General features: G+C 39.0%; 1 protein-coding gene across 1 annotated transcript; it reads right to left on the bottom strand.

Annotated features, from left to right (window-relative positions):
• Positions 1 to 3,534: 3,534 nt before the first annotated feature.
• Positions 3,535 to 7,393, bottom strand: LOC143854827 (uncharacterized). Its single transcript, XM_077364934.1, has 3 exons — positions 7,124 to 7,393; positions 5,063 to 5,170; positions 3,535 to 4,848 (listed from the first exon to the last, which is right to left on the bottom strand). The coding sequence occupies exons 1-3, from the start codon at positions 7,391 to 7,393 to the stop codon at positions 3,535 to 3,537; spliced, it is 1,692 nt and encodes a 563-aa protein (XP_077221049.1).
• Positions 7,394 to 11,222: the final 3,829 nt, after the last annotated feature.

The following is an 11,222-nucleotide window of genomic DNA, read 5'->3' as shown; positions in this document are numbered from 1 at the left end:
GAAAGGCGTTATTTATCTTTTATACTTTAACACTCCCCGCACGTGTGGCCCAGTTGGCAAACACGTGGCACATGTGGTCCCACTTTGGGCCATGTGGATTCTTGCTATTCGGGAGGTTTGAACTCGAGACCTTTGGCTCTGATACCATGTTAACTTTTACCAACTTCTCCATAAGCTTAAGCTGTTGGAGAAAGGCGTTATTTATCTTTTATACTTTTAACATTTAGCATCTCAAACGCGGGTTACATTGGGAGGACATTAGATCATTCAACTGCTTCTCATCTAGTGTTGGCTTGGGCACTAGGACCCAAATCAGAGTCTAGCTGCGTGGTCTTAGGCTTGTGTGCCACAATGCCCCTTGGGCTTGGGTGCTATACTCAGATCGTAGGTTGGCTGAGTGGTCCTAAGCCTGTGTGCCCAATGGTTGCGCTAGTTCCATCAGCTATAGCTTTTGGTAAGATTGGAAGTGCCACCATCCTCATCTAGAATGTTTTCTTTTCTCTGAGAGAACAAAGAAACACCATAATGACTTTTGTTCAGATAAAGAATGTAACCTCAACATTAATTGCCAATCTTTTAAATAATTAGATATTATAGATAAGGATGAGTCACAGCTTACATTGTTGAACATGCTCTTGTTGATCCTGTACATGTAGGACGTTCTTTAAAGATATCAGTATAAAACCGTAAGTATGAAACCTTTATGGGTATGCCATTCAGTTGAACATAATGTATCAGAACAAAGTTAATTCTTTTTATCTTATTGTTAAAACTTTAAATCTCTTAAACTAGAAAATCTTGTTAAAAGGAAAGTGGTTTGACTTGATTGCTTTCTCATCCTTTCTCCGATGGCGATTTTCTTTCCAAAGCCTTTTTCTGGAAAATTTCTTCAGTTGGTTATCTATGGAAATTTCACATGAAATCTCATCTGCTACCTTACTTATGTTGACAATTATGGGTGAGGAATAAGTGTGAAACCTTTAGATAATATTTAAACATTTCTCATATCTTGAAGCATTGGCCATCCTTGAGGGAATTATTGTTTTGAAATCTCATCTGCTACCTTCCTCATCTATTTTGTTTTCCATTATTTCGATGGAGCATGAAGAGTGTGGAATAATTGGTAATGCGTCCCTCGCTCCCCCAAACAGCAACTAGAACTACTAAGGATTGAGCCTGTAGCTCTATTGTTCAGGACTTTTTGTTTCAGACTTGAGTTTGCAGGTTTGATCGCGGCTAGTGATTGGGAAAGATATTTAACTCTTTCCTTGTACCTCTGGCTTAAGATCACCATGAAACCCAGAATAATATGATTCTGTGATACTGTAAACTGTGACAAGATTTAGATCCTTTGTTCTCTTCATTTATTAATATTACCTGCCTATTGGCCTGATTTTTTCCAGCTGAAAAGCCGATCATGAGCTGAAAAATGGTTGTTAAATATTTTTCCAGGTTTTGAAGAATATGGGGGAAATATTACAATCTAGTGGTATTAGCTATTCCTTAGTTGTAAAGACAACAATTATGTATGTTCTTTTTCATTGGTCTTGATTCTCGGGATTTGAGGAGCAAAAGGCTGAGTGTTTCTCATACTTCTACAGGTTGGCTGACTTGAAGGACTTCAAGAAAGTGAATGAGATCTATGCTAAATGTGAGTTCTTCAGAAGGAAAATTTGTAGACATGACTTGTTATCAATGGTTTTGTTGGTGATAATATGGCAATTCGTTTTACTGTAACAATCACACAGGGCATGGTTTATCTATATTTTAAAAAACTATTTGCAGGAAAACACCTGGCGAACTGGGAAACCCTTCACAAGAAGTGCAAAATATCATATTTTCTGAATTTTGGGGGGCTCCAAAACAATAGAACTTGCTTCCCCAATCTTGAGATTCGGGACAGAGTTTCACAAATTTAAAACACTTTTTGTTCTTGTTGAGCCTTCCTCTAGTAGTGATGCCCTCTAGTGTGTAAAATTGAGATAAGGAGTTTCAAACTCCATCTTAACATATGAACAAAAAAATTATCTTCTTTTCTTTTTGTAAATACTTCAGTTGTTTTCTGTTTTCGGGTTGTTTATCCCAATACCATCATATTCATTACACTTGGAGTTTGACAGCCATTTCACCATCCATTTTGGTTTGTGAATTGTTATTTAGCTGTTTTTATTTCCCTGGTAGGTGTTCCATGACATTTCTGCATCAGATTTCCAGTCTAGTAACTAAGGATCAAACTCTTCTCTTTGCTTGTTTATTTTTCTGCATGTCTGCATGAAGGATTGTTGTGTGTCCATGTTTGGGTTGAATTTATATGGTGTGTGTTCATCCAATTTTTTCTTCTATGATCTTGTGGACTTTGCTTTACCTTCGTTTCATCTATGTGACATGTCTGAATAATTATGTTGCAAACTTCCCATCTCTAACTCCAGCCCATTCTATATACCAAGTAGCGGCATTGCCTATGGATGCTAGGGTTGAAATTGTGCGCATTGCAGCCCTCTATAAGGGCATCTACCTAATCTCAATTTTCTGTGTACCCATGCCCTTACATGGAACTTTCAGTTGCTACTAACAGTAGAAGGTATTTTGGCGGAACACATTTGGAACGACATGTATTTAATTTTAACAGTTCTACATGATGTGTTTTGGGGCAAGATTGAAAGTTTGGTATCCATGCCCTTTCAAGCCATGCTTTGTTTTCCTAATAAAGCTTTTGTCGTTGGAGACTAAGTACCCTTGGAGGTTCGCCAATGCTATAGAGAAAGTATTGGACCGGGTAGAAGGTCACGTCATCAAGTTCTAGAAAGTTACAAGATCTGCTAACAATGAGGCAGATAGGTTAGCCCACCTAGGAGTGGATAGCCTGGGGCTGAGTTCTCATGGATGCTATTCTCTTGTAATCTTTATCTTTCTTTTCTTTGGCCTAACGGACCATCACGGTCCTCTTCTTTCTTTTAATAAATTGTTGTCATTATAAATAAAAAAAATTAAAGCTTTTGTCATTGATAAGAAACTCTCTATTAATAAGCTTTGGCCCTTTTCTGAGCTCTTTTAAAAAAAGGCAACCCAGTGCCTGAGCTCTTTTGTTTTTGGGAATTGTTTGGTTTTCCTTCGATGAAGAACAAGAAATGCTTGGACTGATCTGGTTGTGTACCCGTCAGAACAATGGCTTACAACTTCAGTTCACCACATACATTACACAAAAAGAAGGCACACCCACTGTGATCAGCTCTGAAATAAAATAGCAATGTCGAAGCAAAAGAGAGTAAGGAAATTGAGCCGCAAAAATAATATAACGGAGCCGGCCAAGAAAACAGACCAACTATTGTTTACAGAATTCTCAGCAATTTTCCAGCAGCTCCGCCAATGGCCCATGAAAGAAGGTTTATTATTCGGCCAATGTACAAGCTGGGGTGGACTAAAATCAAGGAACCCGATTCACACGGGCATTGTTCTCATATTGCTCTATTGGTGGATGTGTTGAATAAGCACACTAGAGAAAGAACTCCCCAAAATTCAAAAAATCAGGTACATCTAAATCTTCTGTTTAAGGACATGCTGCAACTGAAATTTTTGGTTTTCCATCTTTGCCTCCCAAAGTTTTGCCTTCAAGCTATTCTTCCGTATGCCATGCGGCCTTTCGATCCACCCTTTCCTTTTCTCGGGCATGCATGATCTCCAAAGCCTAGATATGGATGGCAGCTTCCTCCTAGATTGCCTCACAGATACAGTGTAAACTTCACTGATTTCTGTATTTTGTGTCCCATTGTCTTCACTTTCCTCCCACTCAGTTTCACTTACTGACAAGTTACTCTCCTCATAGAAACCAATAGCAGATGGGTTGCTGCAATCATGTAAGTAACTTGAGCATTGCTTCCCACAATGGCTCACAGTTCCCCAGCCACTAGTATATTTTTCTGTATTTCCATGGTGCGCTTTGGCCTCAGGACTTATAGTGTTGATTTCGGACGCACGACTTGCCAGACTACCCCTAAAGCAAGGCTCAATCTCTCTCTTATTAGCTTCACCTGAATGGAGATCTTTAAACACAGAGAAGTTCTCCTCTGAATTCGTAGTTTGGTATGAGAACTCCTTGATGGCTTGAATTCGTACCAAGTTGGCCACATCTCTGAACAACTCAGCGTGTCTCGTCTCCACTACATCAGCACTAGTAGTCCCCCGTCTTAGAAAATCCTCTAAATCTTCTATTAGTTTGCTCAGCTGGGAATGTTTCTCTTCAAGTGCGAGCTTCACATCAATTAACTCCATCTGAACCCTCTCCTCTCGACAAACCTCAGCCATCTGCAACATCTTCCTCTCTTTTTCCACTTCATCACGGATTGTCATGGATTCCCTCTTCAGTGCTTTGATTTCAGCTTTGTCCTTTCCGATTTCCTTAGCCAGCTCATCACACACCTCCTCCAAAAGCTCTCTACCATTTCGCTCGTTCTCGTAGTCTTGCAATAACTGTTTTGCAGATAAATTGGCCTTGGCGAGATCAGTGGCTAATTTAGAGTTCACGATTTCCATCCTTTGACAGTTTTTCCTTTCCCTGTTCAAGGCATCCTTGGCGTCATTGATTATTGCACGTACTTTCTCATGTTCTCTACTCTGCCATGAGGCCTTTTCTTCTGCGAATTTCCTCGAGAAGGATTTAAGTTTCTTCGAGGATTGATGCTCTCTCTCAAGCTCGCGAATGCGGGTTCGAGCCTGCTTAAGTTCTGCCTGCAGAGCAGAAACAACTAGAACAGTAGTGATCTGTTGGTCTTCCAAAGGCTTCAAGTGGCCATAAAACCTGTTAGCACTATCTGGTGGTGTTGAAAAGCTGGTGTCCCAGTTTGTTGCCCTCTACATTGCAAAATTAGAGATTCAAGCAAAATAAAAGAAAAAGAAAGAATATATGACCAAATGAAGTACAAGATAAAAACACATGGCAATGAGATAAGAGAGATGATGAATTTTTATTTCATTTTGTTTTCCCTTGGTCAAGAATCAGCACAAGTTAAGCAGGAAATATTTGATTTAAAAATAAAAGATCACAAGATAAAGGTAAGTAATATACCTTATGCAAAATAACATTCTTTGGATGAGGGACAGGAAGAGGACTCTGTAACTTCATTACTGAATTGTAGTTCTTACTATTTGGAGGGGAGATATGGCCAACAACAGGCTGCAACAAAGAAGAACAAAATAATGAGCATGGATTCTTAAATGCAATTCACAAACATTGGTAGCCTAAAATCTTCATTTTTCAAATTTAGGCGTCTATTAGGGATCTGCACCAATGTTGATGCATTAAATAAATTCATTTCCAACCTAGATCGTTCAAGGCCAATGTGGAGGAATAAGAACTTCAATAGATGGGTCATACAGCCAAGAACAGGAAATGCAGTGTAATAGGAGCGACATTTGACTTCACTAGATCAATTTGCCAGTCCCTGTAAGACTTCATGTGGGCAACCATTGATCTTTGATAAATGGTCTAGATTGAATAGTGAGATTAAGAGTAGAATTACTGGATTTACCCATTGATTAAGTGATCAATATGGATATAAGTGTAATCAGTGCATTTTAGTATCCTAGTGTGAGATAGATGTTTTAGAGTAGGCTTTAAGTTAACTAATTAGTAGTCAATTAAATTGACCTAGATAAGGCCAATTAGATTGATTAAAGTTCTGTTATGGCTAGAACTCTAACAATTATTTCTCTATAAATAAGAGGGTTTTGTCTCTGCTGCCATCTAATCAATCATCAAGATATCTAACCTATTAGAGACCTGATCATCTAGAGAGGCCAAAGAATATTCAGCCCAGATCGATCATCCGCCATCGTCGGTCGAGATAAGTTCTTAATCTCTTTTGTATTCTAGATAAATTACATGGTTAAGATTAGTATACTTACGATAGATCCGTAAGATAGACTTAACTAGATCTATTATTTGTGATCTTGGCACACTAGATCTAAGTTTTGAATAAGATTTGAATGCCCTGATCCTAGATTTACAGGAAACAGGAAACAAAAATCTCTAACCCAAAATAGGATAGACTTGTTCCTGATTTTTAGCCACTTATCACCCTCGTCTCAATCCAGTCTTCTCAAATCCTCTCTCCTTCTCCCACCCACGCTACCCCTCTCTAACCACGTTTACACTAATTTATCTTGGGAAAAGGCCTTAAATGGTTAACTATATCAATATTTCATAATAACCTATAGATGAGCAGAGTTTTTATATGGTGCAAGGCCTTATAGTTCGGTATTTTTCAAGAAGTACTGTACGGACCATACTATAGGATGATCCAAACTGACCATGTGATGGGCTGTCCAAAAAATCATTTATGTAGGATGATCCGAGCTCTCCGATCTATAGAAGAAATGCATATTATGGAAACCTCTACAGATCAGAAGGCTAGGATCATCCCATGGAACTGATTTTTTGGGCACAACCTATTTCCGTTATGGCCCATCACATGGAATGATCCAAACTGTATATTTCAAAAGGTATGGTACGGTACGTCCCACACCATAGGATGATCCAAACTGTCCGTTTGTCATTTGTGGCCCCTACGCAAATAGGTTGTGATGCCACAAAAATCATTTCTATGGGATGATCCTAACCCTCCGATCTATATAGGGAGACACATCATGTAAAATCTCAACAAATAGATATTAAAGTATCTCCGAACTATCAAACATCACAGTCACTAAATCCTAAAGAAAAATCCAATGCACAAACTATTAAATAAAAAGCACAGATCTTATGGCTCTGTTCATTTGTTTTCTAGCTGCAGGAAAGAAAAGAAGGGAAAAGAATCTGACATGGAAAATTGGCAAAAGAAAGGAAAAGAAATTTTGAGAAAATTCCGTTGTTCATCTGGCCGAGAAAAGAAAAGAAAGTATGCAGGCAAAGTGATTTTCTCAGGAAAGTGATTTCCCCATCCTTTTGGTAAGAATATTTAGTGGGAAAGTGCAGGAAAGTTGGTTTTCCACGTCATTATTTATATTTTCCACCTGTGTAATTCAGCTTTCCCGAGAAAACAAGTGAATGGCGGAAAACGTCATATCATGTTCAATCACTGGAAAATTTGGCTTACTCAGAGCTATTTCACAAATTAGTAACACACACCTCAGACCCTAGCCGATCAGAAGAACTCTTTCCAGAAACTTCTGGAATCTGCAAATGCCAGAGTCCAGAAGCAAGCTTCCTCGCCGAAGAAGAGAGCTCGCCGGAATCCCTCTCTTTCCGGCGAACTTTCGGTCTCGGCACCGGATTTCCTATTTTCCGGCAGTTGAGTTTTCGGTCATTCCTCTGTTGAATAATGTCAGAGTTGAGAGACTGAGTTAGTGTTCTGGGAGAAAGGATAGAAAGGAAATGACTTTCTCTTGATTTCTTCATGTTATCTGGGAAACAAAGAAAGTTGGAAAGCAAGAGGGGAGAGAGATTGTGATGCGAGAAAGTGATGATTTGGGAGTTGTAGAGATTATGTAGCCAGTGACATACGAGTATGCTGGCGTATCGCCGGAAAATCTGTGCTTGGATTTTGCCCATTGCAAATTTGGAAATAAAATTATTAAAAAAGATTACTGATATCGGCACTCACATGTTTTGATATTTGCATTAACTCACCTTGTCTTCGGTTTTTTATTGGCTTTTGAGTTTTGAGTTTGGGAATCGTAAGTTGTAACAACTGTTGACAGCTGGTTAAGTAATAAAAGACAAAGGAAAATTACTGCAGTTAGTATAAAGTAGTAGTGCCAATATTTTTATTTTTATTTTTGGCTCTCATGCTGGGGTTAGGCACTTAGGCCGATCCGACCAGACCAAATCATTGATGAATAATAAGAATTAGAACTGTGAATATTAAGTCTTACAACAACCTGCAAGTTCAATGGCAAAGCAAAACGAAAGAGACAAGCACAAGCAAACATAGCAAGTCATTCTCTCCAATTTATAATATCAACTCCGCCACTTGAAGCTAAGTGAGAGTCCTACTGAAAGAAATTGCAGACTCCATCTACACTTGGCTGCCCATTCACGCCAAATCGCCTGGAAGGAAAATCTTGCAGCTGGATAAAACCAGAAAAAAAGGATGGTTTAAATTATATACTGAAGCATCTTTACCCGAAAGGGGGTACAATAACAGGGGGCATCATCAGGGACTCTCGAGGCCATGCATACTACATGTTTTCTCTAAACGCGGCTATTGAGGATGTGTGTGAGATCCTACGGTTGGATTGGGTTACAATCTCACCGTTGGATCATCTTAGAGGTAGATTGGGTAAGTTGGCTAAATGAAGCAACTAGATAAATTAGCCAAGTGGATTATAAGAGGCAAGCAAGAGAGATTAGGAAAGTAGATTTGATTAGGTAGATTTGATTAGGATTATTTCCTTCTATAATTATCTTAATTCCATTCTATGTTTATCATGTAAGTGCTCTATATAAGCACACCTTGAGATTATTGTAAAGCATCCAAGAAATACAAGATTAGTGAAAATCTCCAAAAATTCTTCATGGTATCAGAGCAGGTCGATCGGACCTAGCCTTTGAGCACAACCTTAGGGAGCTCGTCATCCGGCGGACGGCGATTCCGCAGCCGTTCGCCCGGCAATCATCTTTCTCAAGAATGCTTTGTCGTTTTTTTTTTTTTTTCAATTTTCATTTTCTTAGTTTTGTTGCCCAATCGATCTACACCATGTCTCAACTCTCAGATTTTTCGATGCGCACAGTCTCTGCATCTTCCTATTCTTCTTCTTTCGGTGTTGCTCTGCATCTACCAGCAAAGTTCTCTGTCAGATTTTCCATCATGCCATCTTTGTCACTTGTGGAAGCCGTAGATTCAACGTCTGTTTCTTACCCGCCCCAACAACGTGCGTGAAAAAGGAAGAAGGTGAAAATAAAACCCATATGTTCTTATTAGTACACCCACTAATTTGACTTCACACAACCCCTCTTTCCTCGTCTTATTGTAATTTATAAACAGGGTTGTTTCTCAGTGGGTTGCGAACTTGCGATAGTCAATGGAACGTGATCCCTTTTCATTTTCACTCCTCCTCTTTGTTACGTGCATCCTCACTATTCTACCTCAAAATTTGTTATTGACACCCCTACTATTTTAATCCCTCTCTTATGCAAAATATAACACCCCAAATTTGATATTTACACCACCCGAAAATTGTTTGTTTTGAGGGTGGTCTCAGTAGACAGTAGCGCTGATAGTTTGCTAAAAAAAAAAAAAAGCCGTTCTTTTTCTTACATTTTTTTCCTAACTATTTCAGTTGAGGTGCTTCAGTCTATTAAGGTATATGCCTCGGACCCTTGGGGTGCGTGCCTGAAATAGTGTTGTACTCGGTTGAGGTGCCTCGGTTTGAGGTGCGTGCCCGAGAGTAGTTTTGAATTCCCATGAGGATCGGTATTCTAAAACCGACCCATGTTGTCTTGCCCATTCCGGCATCGGTCCATAGTGACCCATATCTACTCACCCACCAAGGCTTGAGTATCCTCTAGCCCTATCGAGGCTATGATCTAATGGCTTTTAAGCCTTCTTCGTGACAAAATGTCAAGCGGCATCTTCTTTGGCAACCATCATCAATCATCATTGGCAGCAACATCAATCTTTATCAGAGGATCTTCGTCATCGACTTCTGGAAGTGTGCATCAAATCGGTTGATTTTGATTACATTTGTAATTTGGGGAATTCTATTGTATTGGGGTTTTTTGTATATTGTCAAACGTATATCGATTTTCAATCCATATACGTTTGAGGGGGCATGTTAGAATATGTGTGTGAGATCTAACGGTTGGATTGGGTTAAGATCTCACCGTTGGATCATCTTAGTGGTAGATTGGGTAAGTTGGCTAAATGAAGCAACTAGATAAATTAGCCAAGTGGATTAGAAGAGGCAAGCAAGAGAGATTAGGAAAGTAGATTTGATTAGGTCGATTTGATTAGGATTATTTCCTTCTATAATTATCTTAATTCCATTCTATGTTTATCATGTAAGTGCTCTATATAAGCACACCTTGAGATTATTGTAAAGCATCCAAGAAATACAAGATTAGTGAAAATCTCCAAAACTTCTTCAATCCGCTCCCTAGAAATGCAGGCCATTCACCGAGGTATATTTCACTTGCTAAATAAATATGGGTTGAGTCAGATTCGCACATGTAGCTGTTAATGTCATCAAAGGATCCTACGAATGCCCGTGGAAACTAAAATCAATGACAAAACGGATTAATGGTGTTGAGTTAGATGTCTTGAATTCAACCCGGTTGGTCCGAAAAATGTATGCGACCAGGAAGCAGCCTATTTACCCTACCAGTTATTTATTTAATTGAGTTCGGTCCGGTTCGGGTAAGCTTGTTTTGACCCTCTTTGTATTATAGGTTTTAGTGCTTATTTTTGTATTCTGGTTTTCAGAAGAGAGTTGAGAGCTCAAAAAGGGCGAGGAGAGTGTACAAAGTTTTTTGTGTGGGTTTACTGAGAGATATCAATTTTCTCTTGTAATCTCCTGTTCATATAGTGGATTTTTTCTTCGCCTGTACCATGTAAACTTTATGCGGAACCAAGGGACCATATGGAAGGCAAGTTGGAAGTGTAAGGGGACTCTTCAAATGTCATTTCTTGGGTTCAAGGCTTGACCACTTGTCCATGGGGATTATCCAAGTTTTTAGATGTGATTAGTTCTATGATTAAAGCTAGTTCTCTTACTTTTTCTCATGTCCCTTGAAGTGCCAATGATCTAGCGGATAGATTGGCTAAATCTGGGGCTTTGAAGGACTTAGTTTACTCCAGGTCTTCTCACCCCATTGATCTAAATCTGTAATCTCTTTCTCCTGGAAATTTGGAATATAGTTATCTTCTCTTTTTTTATTCTTTTTTTTTTTTTTGAGAGAGAGAAAGAGGCAGAGGCAGAGACAGAGATTATTGGTTGTGAGCTTAACCACTAGTAAACTTGGCCAGATATTAGTAAAGGGGGGCGGATTTGGTGTTTTTGGGAGTGACTGAAAAATCCTTTCTCTTATGGGACAATGTTTGACTTGTACATGAAATCATTGAATTGTTAGTGAAAATCCATCGACATTTAAAGTGATGCTCCACATGTGATTGAACAAAAAATGACAAATGGATGAAACAGTAAAGAGGAAGAAGTAATCGGTTTAGCTGAGGCACGGATCCAAATTTGCTGTCCATAAGGCATATTCCGACCCAGAATCGACGATA

This window comes from Tasmannia lanceolata, unplaced genomic scaffold, assembly GCF_043159265.1.
Source record: "Tasmannia lanceolata isolate RefF3 unplaced genomic scaffold, GAP_Taslan_0.1 ptg000020l, whole genome shotgun sequence".
Lineage (NCBI taxonomy): Eukaryota > Viridiplantae > Streptophyta > Magnoliopsida > Canellales > Winteraceae > Tasmannia > Tasmannia lanceolata.
Note: the sequence above shows the minus strand (reverse complement) of the source record. Positions and strands in the feature narration are given on the sequence as shown.